Source organism: Garra rufa, chromosome 2, assembly GCF_049309525.1.
Source record: "Garra rufa chromosome 2, GarRuf1.0, whole genome shotgun sequence".
In the NCBI taxonomy this organism is placed as follows: Eukaryota; Metazoa; Chordata; class Actinopteri; order Cypriniformes; family Cyprinidae; genus Garra; species Garra rufa.
The window spans coordinates 9,617,746-9,634,449 of record NC_133362.1 but is presented as its reverse complement, the minus strand read 5'-3'; the positions used below and the strand labels follow the sequence as shown (position 1 = coordinate 9,634,449).

Below are 16,704 nucleotides of genomic sequence, written 5' to 3'. Positions count from 1 at the left end.
AGAAGCCAGAGCTGGGCCCCAGGCCCGAGCCCCTGCAGCCCACTACAGCTGCCTCCACCATCAGTAACCCCGCACTGGTGCGCTAGACACAATCCTGGCACATCTTACTTACTGACAGTTCAGCTCTAAAACAGTTCTGTTGCAATAATTCAAATCCTGTCATCATTTACTCTCATGTCAAACCATTTGATATCCTGTCTGTTTTATTAAAAGCTTAAAAAAGAATACAAAAGCACCATAAAAACGAGAGTTGACTTGTACTTTCTAGTCTTTTGAAGTCATGTGACAGCTGTGTGAGAAGCACATTTAAATCTCATTATTTTAGTAATTATTTTCACCTCCAGTGAACTCTTTACTCTTTGAAACCTGTTGTACCATTTTTGAAAACTGCTGAAAACTCTTTGCTGAAATCTTCTACATGACTTCTGCTGTCTGATTAATAGTTAATATTTTTTAGCAAGAAAAAAACTTTAAAAAACACCCAAGTTCAGGTCATGGTTCAATGTGTCTTTTTGATGTGAAATCTTTATAAAGTAAACGAAATGATAACTTTTATATTTTCAGTTATATTTTTCAAGATAAACATTTACTGGATTAAATGAACTTAATTATCCATAATAATAATAATAATTATATATTTTATATATCCATAGACATATTATTGCGAGATATAGAGTGACTGACATTTATATGCATTTTATGTACACTGCCATTCAAAAGTTTTGGAACATCTTAATATTTTTTAAATATTTTTTTTCTGCTCATCAAGGCTGTGTTTGTTTGATTAAGAATTTATTTCTGTGATGCAAAGCTGAATTTTATCATCATTACTCCAGTCTTTAGTGTCACATGATCCTTTAAAAATCATTTTAATATGCTGATTTATTATCAATGTTGGAAACAGCTGCGCTGTTTAATATTTTTTTTGGAACGAGTGATACTTTTTTCAGGGTTTTTTGATTAATAAAACATTAAAAAGAACAGCATTTATTTAAAATAGAAATATTTTGTAACAATATACACTACCATTCAAATTTTGGGGTCAGTTAATGTTTTCTTTCTTTCTTTGAAAGAAATTAATACTTTAATTCAGCAAGGTTGTTTTAAATTTATTAAAACAATATAGTAAAGACTATTGTTAAAAAATACATATTTTGAATAAATGCAGTTCTTTTGAACGTTTTATTCAACAAAGAATCATGAAAAAAATATCGCAGGTTTTAAAACATATTTGACAACACAAGTGTTTCCAACACTGATTAAAAAAAAAAAAGAATTTAAGAATGATTTTTGAAGGATTGTGTGACACTGAAGAAATGAAAATTCATTTGAAGTGTATTTAAATAGAAAAGTATTATTTTAAATTTATGTATCTTTGATATAAATGGAACTTTTGATGAGCATAAGAGACTTCTTAAACTTTTGAATGGCAGTCTGCTATACTGTTATACAGATCAGATTGATTTACAGCAATTTTAGCTTAGTTTGGGCTTCTGAATCATGTCTTCATTCAAAAGTTTTCAATTTAAAAACTCAATTTAAAAAAAAAGGAAAATTGCTGTACAAGGTCAACTGCTGCTGAATCATGAATGCATCATTCAAAACAGTTTTGAGAACCGAGTCAGCCAATCACTGAATTTTTTTTTTTTTTTTTCACAAATTCGACCTCACTTTTCTCATGAACATTTACAAAGAAGAGCTAGAGTGGATGTCAAGATCTGTATGACTTCAAACTTTGCATTGTATCGATTACTTACACACTTTAAAATGTTTTCCATTTGTGATCAACAGAAGAAAGTAAGTCTTGCAACAACATAAGGATGATTAAGATTGGTTTAAGGTCAGTTCTCAGCACAGTTTCATCACTCACAGGCTTTTGTCTTTTTCTCTCACTTTAAGACTCAAAAAAAAAAAAAGATCTGTGCAATGACTGGTAATGTGGCTTTTAGTTACATCAACATGAAGGGATATGATAAAGTTGTGTGTTTTTGTGCGGATGGTACAGACCCGTTTTGTCCACGCTATCCTTTTGTTTGCATTTCCCCTTGGTAACAGAAACGTCATCGATAGCGATGTCTCCCTCAAAGCCGTTTCCACGGATACCTTCGAACACCACCTGACAAAGAGAAACTGGAGTTAGACAGCCGTCTCATCCGTGACACTTCTGCTCTAAAGTCCATTAAAACAGACATTTGTCAAGTCACGTCTTACATTCCCATCAAACACACACACATAGAAAGACAAATTAATTGCAACATTTCACTTTTGTTTAGGACGTCACGACTAGTGATGGATAAAATTCATACAAACTGAACCATCATCAAATGAACTCGGGTCTCCCTAAGTACTGACTGATTTTAAAAAGTATGAGTGTGAATTTAAATTGAACACAGGAAGCTAAATAACTTGATTTGGAATGCCAGGAAGAGGATTTAATTAAAGTTCAATTTAATAAACAAGCTGTCTGACAAAAATAGATATGCATGTTTATTCCCTTATACATAACTGATTTGACATAATGATCCAAACTACTGTCAAAGCAATTAACATGACCATCAAAACATTTATTTATTAACACTGTATACCGTACATGGCAGAAAAATGGTAGAAAAACACTTGATTTTAACGATTATTCGTTCCTCTTTTTTTAAATAGCCCAAAACCTAAACAGTCTCAATTATCAAGCCGTTTTGATTTTCTGAGCATTACGATGTCATATTGCTCAGGCCCCGCCCACAACCACTGATGGACTGTCCCTTATTAGCATATTTCTGCCCTCAGCCAGTTGTATGCTGTCCCAGGGCTCTATAGTGCGACCATTTCACTCGCATTTGCTAATGAAAACTACTGCGTGCGACTATAAAAAAATATTTAGGAGCACCATGTGCGACTGACCCGATCAGCATATTTGTGTTTGTGCTCAGGGGAGCTTTAAAGGTTTCTATGTGTTTTTGCAACGTTGCCTAATGTTTCACAAACGTATCTCACAAATCATTTCATAAACAAGAGAGAGAGTGTAAATAATTGATTGTGCAGTATAGAGAGCTTTGATTATAATAGAGCTTTGAGATCGCAAACTAAGATGAGTGACAGCTTTTAATAATTTGTAAGGGAGTTTATAAATGAGATATTGATTTAATACAACAGGTAAATAAACAAGAAGTTATTATTAAGTGACTTACATTGTCTGACTATAACACTATTGACTGATTTTGCTCTGTTTTGTTGTCAAAAGTAGTCTGAAACAAGTCACAGCTGAGCCGCTGCGCATCTCCACTCAAACACAGCGTTGTTTTGTTTATGAATGAATGTTTGTTTTTAAACAAATCTAGCGGAATGATTCAATTTCCCATTCATAAAGACAGTCACTTGCTTTATTCCTGAATGAATCAGCCGTTCAAAGGAATCAAAAGAATGCTATGATTCAGTAATTAAATCAGTGACTTGCCGCCAGATTTAGTTTAATTTTTAAAGTATCTTTTCAGTTATATAATTGATTTAATATTTCTGTATTCAAAATTTTATATTTAAAACATTGATCTCGACATGAATTTATTAATTTGATTGCACTAATGCCACCTCTGAGCCTCATTAAACATATGAAAAGGTAAAAACAAAATTCCCTGTAAATCACTTTTATAAGGAGTATCACCTCGTAATGGGAAGGCTACTTTTTTTTTTATCAGATTTTTTGATTATTGTTTTGAATGTGCTCCTAACAAGAAAAGTAAGCATAGAGCCCTGTGACTGCCATATTCTCAACACTCTCGTCTCGTAAGCAATGCAGGTGTTTAGTAGTTGAATGTAAAAGTGAACTTAAGAGTTTTCATTTTCTCCCGATACGAGCCACTGAAGATGCAGTGGATTACTTTTGTTTTTGATGTTAATGTTCCACCAAATACACACAAAAATGAAAGAGGGGGAGGGGTGAGCAGTAGCTCATTAGCATTCACTGAAACAGGTCGCTTTGAACAGAGCTGTTTTTGACAGGGTAAAAAGGATGTTTTTACTTTTATTTTTAAGAGCACTTGTGCTCCTAACTTAAACAATTTAGAAGCACAGCCAAAATTTCAGGAGCTCGTTCTAAACAATAATCAGAAAAAAAAAAATTAGCCTTCCTATTACGAGATGATATTTAACTCCTTAAAGTGATTTACAAGGGGATTTTGTTTTTATCTTTGTAATGGAATTTTTCTAACTTTATTAAAAGCATATCATCTTACTGTATGTGTCAAATTAAAAAAAAAAGATATATTTTTAGTTTTTAAAACTTAAATAACAACAGAATAAGAACATGTAGGATAAGAATAAGTTACCAATCAAATTAAATCAGTATTAACAAAATTAGTTAAAAATTGAATGCAGAAATATTAAACAATTTAAAAACCTGAAAAGATACTTTAAAAATTAAACTAAATCTGCCAGTAAATGGTGGCATTAGATTTAATAATATATCATTTATTTGATTCGTTCGAACGGCCGATTCATTCAGGAATAAAGCAAGTGACTGTCTTTATGAATGGGAAATTAAATCACTTCACTAGATTCGTTAAAAAACGCATGTTCATTCATAAACGAAACACCTTTGTGTTTGAATGGAGATGCGCAGCGACTCAGTTGTGACGAAGAAATAGAGCAAAATCAAGCAATAGTGTTATAGTCAGACTTAATAATAACTTCTTGTTTATTTACCTGTTGTATTAAATTATTATCTCATTTACAAACTCCCTTAAAAATGATTAAAAGCTGTTAATCGTGAGATACGTCTGTGATACATTACTCAACGTTGCAAAAACACATAGAAACCCTTAAAGCACCCCTTAGTGCAAACACAAATATGCTGATTGGGTCAGTCACACATGGTGCTCCTAAATATTTTTTAATAGTCGTACGCAGTAGTTTTCAGTTGCAAATGCGAATGAAATGGTCACACTGTAGAGCCCTGGAAAACCCTAAAGAATCATACCGACTTGTGCAAAATGAGCATCCAACACCCCTTTTAGGAACTACATTTCTTTAGCCATAAATACAAATTATAATACTGCAGCTCGTCTCAATTTAAAAGCATGAACTGGAATTTGAACACATTCTCAGTACAACTTGAATGCTGAATGATACAAGACCCTGGTCACAATTGAACGTTTTTGCACATTAAAAATAACACAGTACTATATCAAACGTTTGTACAGTAAAGTTATAAAATAATTGCATATTGGCCTGTAAAATCATAATAATAAGTTTCGCCCCCCATTCTTTGCTGGTATTTATTTCCTCGCCATGTAAGCTGTGTTTGACTGACAGCTTAATTACAGCAGCTCTGAAGCTCACTGCAGAGAGCTAATCAGATCCATGTCAGAGCCACGTTCAGTCTAACTGGAGCTTACAGAATTACCCCCTCCCCAGACAAACACACACACACCTCTAAACCCCAGCTGGCGGACTAACGCACAAGTAATTGAAATGTATAAATGAGCAAAAGTGAACAGAGCGATTCAATACATTTAATCCACCCACAGCCCCTTAAAACAGGCCTAAAGCAATTCGGACCTTCTCAAACTTCACAGAATGGCTTTTGATTTTAAGTGTTTTAAGCTTTAAGGTTAGAAGAACTTTTGCATAACATGGACAAAATTTGGAGAGCTTTTATGGGCACAGGTAATGGAATGCAAGGGCTAACATTTTTCTCTTTTAATTAAAATAAAGGCAAAATGAAAAAAAGATTTTCAATGAAAACAGAAATAGTTTAAACACTTAAATTGCTAATAAATAAAAACCAAAACTGAACTAAAACAGAAACAATGATGACAAGCTATGGTAATATTTAAAAAAAAGGAATAATAATAAAAAATAAAGAAAAAATTTATATAAAACAAAAACAGAGCTGAAACAAAAATATAATAAATAAATAAAAAAATAGAATGGAAAAAAAAATAAAGGTAAAAGCTAATTCTAAATATGACATATATACATATAAATTCTACAGAACTGGTGTAAACTGCTATCCCACAACCAACTAAAAACACATTTAAAAATCATTTAAGTATTCAAATCTTAGACCAAAACATGTCATCATTGTTTTGGTAGTGACAAAAGGGAACACTTAATTCTCATATTTGGGGGAAATAAACACAATTTTTGTATGGTTATGCACATTTTTTGTATTTTAGTTTGTGTTAGTATGCAAGTTCAAATTCTGCAATGTTATGTGGTAGCTACCAAAGCATTACTGTCGCAACCAAAACATAGGATGCTATGTCAAAAATAAAGTATATTGAATTATCAACTATGATGTTATGATAGTTTTTGGTTCAATGTATAGTCAAACTAATGATTCCTTAATTTCGAAATCAGTATGGCCAACTTTTTGTCTTTTACAAAGAAAAATTGGATTCAAAATAAAACCAATAATATAAATTACACATGAAAATACACATAAAAATATAAATATATACACATTTCTTTCAAGACATTTCCAACTCTGACTTTGAACCATAGCCCATATATAAACACTAAAATAACACTGATGCATCTTTAATGCCATATTTTATACTTTAGAAATGATACCTTTCTAACTTCTCACCCTCAAAGTAAATTCCACTGTGGCAGCATTTATGTGCATTGACCTAATAAATACACTTTCAGACAAAGGTACAAAGCTGTATCCTAAGGAACAAAAGCTAAAGATACATGTTTGCTCTGTATTTACCCCTAAATGGTACATATTATTACCTTACAGGTACATATTACTACTTTAAAAGCACATATTAGCACCTAAAGTGTATAATCAGTAGGTGAATTCAGGTTGATTGGAACACTTTTTGACAGTCAATTCAATGGCAAAAAGCATCTTAATCAACCTGAATTCACCTCTTTTTCATCTTTTAAAAATGTACCACCCTAGTGTCAGCTTTGTACTTTTTTCTTAGAGCATATGATCATTTCCACATGATTTGAAGCAGAGAGAGACAGTGTGACTATTGTATTCAGCCTAAAATGACACCTTCTAGTATGGTTCACACACTTGACCAAGTGAAAATAGCATACTTTGTTAAGTGCACACCCTCTTGACCCGTGCACTTTTATCAACACAACACACGCAGACACATGCAGCATCATCCTGCGATGTCCAAATGAACGAGTGACGCTGAATAAATAACAGAGGCTGAGCGGGATCAAGGGATGAGGGCAGATGGGTAATTTGATTTGTCTTGTGTGTGTAAAACAGTCTCTCTGACTGTGCTAATTGGCTGCGGGGCCACAGTGGACGGCGGGTGACACGACATCATTAGGGCAATGTCAAGCGGCGCTCCATAAGCATATCTACTCACCTGAATATATATTCCTGCATTACAAGCCCAGACTTTCAAACACACACAGAACGCATTTAACTCGAGCTACACTTCCACAATTACAAGGTCACTGTATGCATAAAAACACGCTCAGAAAGCAAACACAAACACGCAAAACATGCACAAAGAGATCTCGCCATAGCTGGTTGTAGCAGTAATTGGTAGGTGAGGCGATGTGTGTTTTCTCTCTGTTCGTTAATGCAAATGGCTTCCTCTGACGGGCAGAGCAGAGTTGACTTTAGTGGGTTGAGCTCATTAAGAGTATGACAGACCATTCACCTCTCACATATGAGCTCAGATGCCAGCGGAGACAGAAAGAAACAATTATGCGCGGCGTCTGAGAGGCGTAGGCATGTAGACGCCTCTCTAGCTCCGTGTTCATTAGATTGGGGTGAGGACAGAGAACGGAGGAGAGATGGAGGTGAAGCTGAACTTAAAGAAACAGTTCAAGCAAATTCTGTCGCTCTAACTTTTGTGGAACGCAAAAGGTGAATAATATCATAGCTACTTAAAAAAACATACAAGGACCAGGCGCTGTCAAAAAGCACCTGATAAATTGTCTAAATGACTTTTGCTTATGTTTTCTGTGAATAAGAACTTACATTTTGGTTTGTTCACCACAAGACTATCGTATGGACTTAAAAATGCACATTTATTTTTTAAAGCAGGTTTATGCATATTTATCCAAACTAGGGGTACAAAAAAGCCCTATTATATAAAAACCCTGGATTGTTCAGAGAAATACATGCTTCTTTTATTTATCAAGAAAAAAAAAAGGCACTAGCGTTCAAACGTTTGGAGTCACTAAGATTTTCAAAAGTGAAAATAAAGGCTTGATATTTCTATTTCAAACAATTGCTGTTTTTTAAAACTTTGTTTAAATTTCAAAACCTTAGCAAATCAGCTTATTAGAATGATTTTTGAAGGATCGTGTGACACTAAAGACAGGAGTAATGATGCCGAATATTCAGCTTTGCATCAGAGGAATAAATTAAATGTTAAAATCTATTGAAATATAAAACAGCTATTATGAATTGTCATAATATTTCTAGGGCCCTATGATTTCCGTGACATGGAAAATGCGGAAATTGCGGAATCCAGTCAGAAAAATACAATTTGCTGTATAATGTGGAACATCACCGAGTAAATTAAAAGTAGGTCAGTACAAGTATACTTAAATCAAATAAAATTATTATTAAAATGTAACAAAAAATAAATATTTACCAGAAAATCTTTTACTGGAAAATATAAATTCACAAAAGAGCATTTCTGAAAAAAAAAAAAAAAAAAAAATTATATATTTATAATAATCAATTAATTAGACATGCTTTTGATTATTAAAATGTAATAAAACTATTAAAATTTATTCCAGAAAATAAATAGAAAACACAGAATTTAGTGAAAAAATAAAATAAAACTGTATTTCAGAAAAATTTAAATAGAAATTTTTTTTTTGAATTTGGTAAAAAAAAAAGTTGAAAAAAAAAAAGTTGAAAAAAGAGAATCTGGAAAAAAAACATATTTCATAACGCCTTTAAAATTAAATTTTTGTTAAACTTTTAATAAATTGTTAAAATGTTTTATGATTTCAATTAATTAGACATGGTTTTGGATATTTATTAATATTTTTTCAATTTAACCATTAATATAGAGTGTAGAAAAATAAAGTGGAAATTAGTATTTTAAAAAAATGAATTTGAAAAATAAATAAATAAAACTGAAATTTGAAAAAATAAAACAGATTTTATAGGGTCTTAAAATGTAATTTTTGGTAATCTTTTAATAAATTGCTGTTTAAATGTTTCATGATTTAATTTAATTAGACATGCTTTTAATTTAACCATTAAAACAGAATCTAGAAAAATTAAAATGAAAAAAAAAAAAACAGAATACAAAAAAATTAAAATGGAAGAAAAAAATCAATTTTGGGGGAAAAAAAACAGAAATTGGGAAAAAAATAAAAAAGGTCAAAAAATGTTTTTTGTTAAACTTTGAATAAATTGCTGTTAAAAAGTTTCATGATTTCATGATGAAGTAGGCATGCTTTTTGATTAATGTTTAATTTAACCATTCAAATAGTGTCGAACATTTGAAATGGAAAAAAAGGATCCGGACAAATTAAAATGGAAAAAATAATAATTTTGGAAAAAATAAAAGAGATTTCATAGGGCCCTATATATTACAGTATTTTAGGGAATTTTTCATTAAATAAATGCAGTCTAGATACGCATTAGGATATTTATTTAAAAAACATAAAATAACCAAATACCACAATTTTTCAAATAATAATAGAGGTCATTCAGTTTGAGACATTAACAATCTCTTTTTCTCCATTTAAACTCATCACTAAAATGAACAATTAAACAATGTAAAACTTTTCATTTTCATTTTTGGTTGAACTACTTCACTGAATGTGGAAGGAAGCAACAGAGTTTCAGAACAGCTGCTGAAGGCTGTAACAGAGACTCTCAGTCTGGTGAATTTCATCAACCAATGGCTATGGAGAGCAGTGCTAGCAGAGAGGCGAGAGGTGAGAGTGATGGGAAATTTCGAGCACACAGAGAGGAGAGGTTAATGGATAACAAACACGACAAAGAGCTGAGAGCATCAGCGGAGAAACCAGCGAGCGATAAAGAGGATAAAGAGAAAAGAGGAGATGATGAGGAAAGAGCTTAAAGGGCTGTGTGAAAATGGATCAGCGCTCGCAGAGTGGACGCTTTTCTCTGCTCTTCCCTCAATCTTTTCAGAAAATCATAATTAAGCAAAGCTAATTACCAGCCCTCCCTCGCTCCCTGAACTCTTCCTTTGTAAAGCTCTTGCGCTTTTGTCATCATCTTGTTTCCCTGCTGGCATCTTTCACACGGACGTACAAAACGCTTCTGCCTGCGGTGACCTTTTCCATTAAGATGCGGAAAAAAGACTTCAGAGATGCGGAAGATAAACATTAGACTTTAGACTAGATTTTGACATTTTCTGAAGAAAATTGTAGTGCTTTTTGCCTGTACAAAAGATACCACACATTGGGTTGCGGTTCTCTTTGCCACTTATCCAAGTAAAAAAAAAAAAACTGATTCAAATTGATATTATAATCTCTAGATATATGAAAACACCACCTTCAATGTACACTACTTATTTACTTATATATCTTAAGAAATTAATACTGTTATTCCACAAGCATTACACTGCTAGTAACAGTAAGCACATTTAATGTTACAAAAGATTCCAATTTCAAAAAATAACTTTCTCTTAAAGGAACACTCCACTTTTTTTGGAAATAGGCTCATTCTCCAACTCCTCCCCGAGTTAATAAGTTGATTTGTACCGTTTTGAAATCCATTCAGCCGTTCTCCTGTTCTGGCGATATCACTTTTAGCATAGCTTAGCATAGATCATTGAATCCTATTAGACCAATAGCATCGCGTTCAAAAATGACCAACGAGTTTCGATATTTGTCCTATTTAAAACTTGCCTCTTCTGTAGTGATATCATATACTAATACCAGCAGAAAATGTAAAGCTGCGATTCTCTAGGCCGATAAGATTAGGAACTACACTCCCATTCCGGTGTAATAGTCAAGGAAGTTTGCTGCCGTAACATGGACGCAGCAGGCGGAGTAATATCACACAGCACATGTGCAAATGCTAACCTAGCTGGGAACTAATTTCAGGCGCTGTGTGATATTACTGCGCCTGCTTAGCATGATTCTAGCATTATTAACAAGTTGCTAGAATATTTCTAACATGATTAGCATGTTGCTAGCATGATTAGCATGTTACTAGCATTATTCTAGTTGCTAGGCTTTGCTAGATAGTTAAATAGATTAGAAATATTCAATAGAATGTTGTCAAAGTTTGAATGGATTAGAAATGGTATATATAGACGTTTTTCCTGAACACGGAAGTAAGTCCGACTCTTAACTGAAAGAATGCTTTGCATTTCCGGTCTGCATTGTTTCTAGTCAAATTAGGGTATATTCCGAGCTAATAAACTAATGTTAAACCTATTAAAATGTTTTTAAAAAGCACATGGCTCCATAGCGCCATCACTTGGCAATGTCGCAATGACCGTCATTTGTCAGTGCCTCACTTTAATGAGTGTGTAGATGACACGAAGCAGCGGACGTTAGCTACATTAAAAACAGTTGGACGCTATTTGAAACGGTTCCTATGGAAACCGGAACAGAAAAGCATTCAATCTGACGTTAGAGTTCGTAATGGCGGCGCTCATCGTTTACTCAGGAAAAAGGTCTATAGAAGGAAAGCTTGATTTAGTCTCAAGGGCTTCTAGGAGTTTAAATTTGAATTTGGAATGTTGGAGTTTAAATAGTGTTGGCTCATTTGAACATTCTGTCAATGTAAGTCTATGGGATTCTTATAGTTTTCATTAAAATTGAAGATTAAAAATCATCAGTCAGATCAGTCTAAAAAGATACAGCACACTAAGTGAGATCAGTCTGAAGAACTCGCATTCAAAAATTAAGTCTAAGAAGATGAAGAATAAAAAGCTAGTAGCGGATTCAAAATGTTACTGCTTTTACTGACTTCCTAAGATCGTATTGTCACCTACTAGAAAATTATAGGTTCAGTCGCTTAGGAAAACATAACTCTCCTCAGTTAGCCCCATGGTTTTTGGTATCATCATGTCAACATTTAATGTTAATTTGTTTAAATCACATTTATCATGTAAACTAAATTATGGCAAGCCATTTTATGGCTATGGGTTACTTGTTGTAATGGCATTTTTACTTGTAACAATTAAATTAGAGAGCTCTATAATTCAATTCCTACTAGTAACAATGCCAATTAGAGAGCTCTATAAAACAATTTTTACTAGTTACAATTACAATTAGAGAACTCTCTAAATAAAGATTTACTAGTAATAATTTCAATTAAAAAGCTCTCTTATTCAGTTTTTACTAAAAAGAATTCCGATTAGAGAGCTCACTAATTCAATTTTTACTAGTAAGAACTGAATTAGAGAGCTCTTTAATTATGGAGCTCTACAATTAAACATATCTTTAAATTTTTTTTCCTAAAAATTAGGAAGCTCTCTAATCAGAATTGTTACTAGTAAAAACTGAATGAGCTCTCTAATTGGAATTATTACTAGTAAATATTGATTTAAAGAGCTCTCTAATTGGAATTGTTACTAGTAAGAACTCAATTGTAGAGCTCTCTAATTGAAATTCCTACTAGTAAAAATTCTGTTGTAGAGCTCTGTAATTAAAAAAGAATGGAAGACATATGACTAGTAAACATTCATTTGTAGAGCTCTCTAATAGGAATTGTTACTAGTAAGAATTGAATTAGAGAGCTCTGTAATTAGAATTCTTACTAGTAAAAATTCAATTAGAGAGCTGCTTAATATTGTTACTAGTAAGAATTTAATTAGGGAGCTCTCTAATTGGCACTGTTACTAGTAGGAATTAAATTAATTAAATTCTTACTAGTAAAAATGCAATTAGGATGCGTAACACTTATATATTTTAGGCTAAAACGGCTTGCCATACTAAATACAATACATGTCTATTGGAAACCTTGACTGGGATAAGTGCAGTTAAAAGGAAAAAAATAAAATACTACTAAACTGCAGGATATAAAGTTTAAAAAGCATTTATAAACTGTATTCTACGGAGACTGTGGTAGTAAGCGTTTATAGTTGTGTTAAACAGCCCAATACCAGGCAGGTGGCATTTAAGAGCTCTATAAAAGAGAACAGCTATACTGGGCCTTTACACGTACAGCACCAACTGGCCTTAACTGCCATTTGAAACCGTGTCATAGATGGGGAGCAATCAAACATACACTAGAGGAGCACAAACCATGGCTATATCATTAGCAGAGCTTATGAATGGAAGAAAACACATTAGAATAAAAAAATGCATATCTTATTGCCCTAAATGTCCTTTTTTATATAATGTATATAATATATGCCCTTTTATATATATCCAATACTGAAGACTTCAAAAAGCATTTGAAAATGACCTACGCAGACAGGACTAATTTTATATACGAAGGTAGGGTGATGATAATAATATTCATCAGAGCTTTTCTTTCAGTCACGTTCGGTTTAGCTATTGCAGTAATCTTCCAGACTTTAAACGGACTGTGCGTTCCCGTGCCATGAAAGATTATGGCGTCTTTTATCTTCTATAAAGTGGCATGAAAAAGTAACGAGTGGTAAAAGCGATCCGATGTGTAAAATCCTTTGAGACTTCTCTCAGCGGCCCCATGTCCAGCCTGTCGGCCACAGAGCTGTCACTGTACATTAAGCATATGTTGATGTTGGTCAATGAGAAGAAATAAAAAAAAAAATCAAAAGACCTATCTTTTTCTCTATTGGTTGCTCTAAGTGCTTTTTATATTGAAAAGAGGTTACATGGAGATGTTACAACATTACATTGTCTTTATGTAAGAAATATAGAACTAGAAATGTTCACTAAGAATTAAAGAATTATATTCCAATTTTAATTCTGGTGAATAAAAGTATTAATTGTTACAACAGATTTCTATTTTATTTTATTTTTATACAGTATATAATAAATCAGCATATTAGAATGATTTCTGAAGGATCTGTAGATTGTAGTAATGGCTTATGAAAATCCAGCTTTGTCATCGCAAAAATAAATTTAAAATTGCAATAATATTTCACAATATTACTGTTCTTACTGTATTTTTGAACAATTAAATTCATCCTTGATGAACATAAGAGACTTCTTTAAAAAACATTATCCCAAACTTTTGAACAGTAGTGCATATAAAAATAAAATTCTAAAATAGTTTTATAAAAGTTTTATTTTTTTATAAGTTGTAAATGTTTCATATATGTGCGAAAAAGGTTTTTTTTTTTTTTATTGTTGAATTTTGCTTAGAAAAATATGTGCTTATTGATACAATTAAAAACTTATGTCATAAATACATTGCCTTGTAATAATTCAAGCACTTTTTTCAAGTACCTTTTTCAAAAAGTCGAATTCAAGTGCTATAAGCACCTTGTACGAACCCTGAGGACACCAATGTATCTCTATATGAAGATGACATTTAAACATTGTAATTTTACAAAAATAAATCAGAATACAATAAGCTGAAATATACATATGTGAACCTGAACCACATAACCAGTCTTAAGTAGCATGGGTATATTTGTAGCAATAGCCAAAAATACATTGTGTGGTTCCAAATTATAGAATTTTCTTTTATGGCAAAATTCATTAGGATTTTAAGCAAAGATCATGTTCCATGAAGATATTTTATAAATGTCCTACCGTAAATATATCAAAATGTAATTGCTAAGAACTTGATTTGGACAATTTTAAAGGCGATTTCGTCAATATTTATATTTTTTGCACCCTCAGATTCCAGATTTTCAAATAGTTGTCAGACTACTTAGACAAATGTGACCTGATCCAGCAAAATGAGTAACAGTGACCCAAATTTCAAAATTGGAAAGAGGAGACCATAAGCTTTAAAATGATATCCCATTGACCTTGAATGGTTTTAAAGATATACCCATTTAAATTATGGTCATCTGCTCTCTTTTTCCAATTGAAAACCTGAGAAAATCACTTTTTTTTTTTTGTTAATATCTTTTAGCCTGGGCATTCCCATGCTGCCTTGCGCGCAGCACGATTTTATTCACGCTGCTAGGCAGCCTGGAGTCCATGGACCAAAATTTCACCTCAGTTAGGGAACCAATCACATAACAGGGAGGGAGCAGCAAGACGATGACGCCTTCTATGCGACTCACCGAAGCAGTTTGTTTATAACTATGGATCCAGCATGGCAGCAGACGCAAAGTTAGATAGTGTTCTAAGTAGTTTAGAACGCAAGTTTATTTTGAAAAAAGAGCAACTTTTGGCGTTAAACCATTTCATAACGGAGAAGGATGTTTTTGCCCTGCTACCAACAGGCTTTGGCAAAAGCCTCATATATCAACTAGCCCCGTTAGTGGCTAAGGCAGCGGGGCTTAGCGAGACCCATACATCATCCGGTATAATTGAAACGATTGGCTATGAGCTATGCACAGGCGCATTTGATAGACATTCGTAGCGCCCAATAAACGGCTCTGGGCATTCGTAAACCACGCCTCAAATACGAGAAAATGAACATGGGGTTCCCAGACCACGAATCGACGTGGTTTGGCGTTATCCAGGCTAAATACCTTTCAAAATCTATTACATTTAAAGGTTCTTCTACATTATTGCGACTTCCGACTCATTTTGCCAGATCGAGTCACAAATATTGTCCTATCCTTAAAAAAAAAAAAAAAAAAAAAAACCTTATGAGGGGTTTTATGGTCCAGGGTCACATATTAATTAAGATCCCGTTCTCAGCTCCCAAGCTAATGTAGCACATCTCTCAGAGCTCCTGTAACGCTGTGAGGTCTGTTAGATCTCTGTAAAAACCCCTCGACTATCAATCCCACTTAGTTTAACCTCAAACATGCTGCCCATGTAATGGATCTGCACAGTCGAGTAAAGCTTTCGGATAAAGTAACGCTGTTGTGATTCTGCTTGATCCATCAGGCTTAGCGATGAGTGAGACGCCTCATGCAACGATGCAAAGACGCACTTCCTTTTTCTTGGAGATTCTGTGGGAAAATGATGCTAATTTCTCTCGGCAAGCCTCCGCCGTCACTCGATCCACACGGCAAGAGTCAATGGAGGAACAAAGAGGAGATGAGAACAGAGCAAACAAACTGACAGCGGAGAAACACGACTGTCTGTCGGACTTGTCAAGTCTTACTGTCCAGGAATGCCTGGATTGGTCTTTAGCATCGATTGATGGAGGCCAACTGGGGGCTGGTTGAGAGGTGAAGATCTATTTATGTCTTCAAGTGTCAAATACGTGGCATTACTGAGTGAAATGGAAGAGACAGCACCAAGAGAGGAGAGGCTAACAAATGTTTTTTCAAAAAATTAACTGTGAGGAAAAATAAGGAAAAATATCAGTTTTTCCCACTACAGATGGCAAAGTGAGAGCTGAGCAGATTTGACCAATATAAACTCCAAATTTACTCTATTTACTCATTCTGTTTACCCTATTAAATAATCTGAAATAAAAAAAGAGAAAATTGTAGGAATTACACACCAGAATGGAGGATTTGTGGAATCAACCGAAAAAGAAAAGTCATGTAAAATAAAACATAAAAAATATATTTCAGCTACTTATCAAAGCAGCATGTCTCGTTTATTTTAAACTGATGTATTCAAATAAACCCAAAATTAAAATGAATAAAACCTATATACAATAACAAAATATAACAAAAAATAACTAAAATGTAAATGACTCAAATTTTAACAAAAAAAAAAAAAAAAATTATATATATATATATATATATATATATATATATATAT

At 33.1% G+C, this 16,704-nt stretch overlaps 1 protein-coding gene across 1 annotated transcript in view; it reads right to left on the bottom strand.

The window, feature by feature from the left end:
- Positions 1 to 1,954: 1,954 nt before the first annotated feature.
- Positions 1,955 to 16,704, bottom strand: part of mdga1 (MAM domain containing glycosylphosphatidylinositol anchor 1) — a 287,756-nt gene continuing 273,006 nt past the window's right edge. Inside the window, exon 16 of the mRNA XM_073834571.1 lies at positions 1,955 to 2,116. Coding sequence (XP_073690672.1) covers positions 1,955 to 2,116 — 162 coding nt within the window. The remainder of the gene's footprint in view (positions 2,117 to 16,704) is intronic.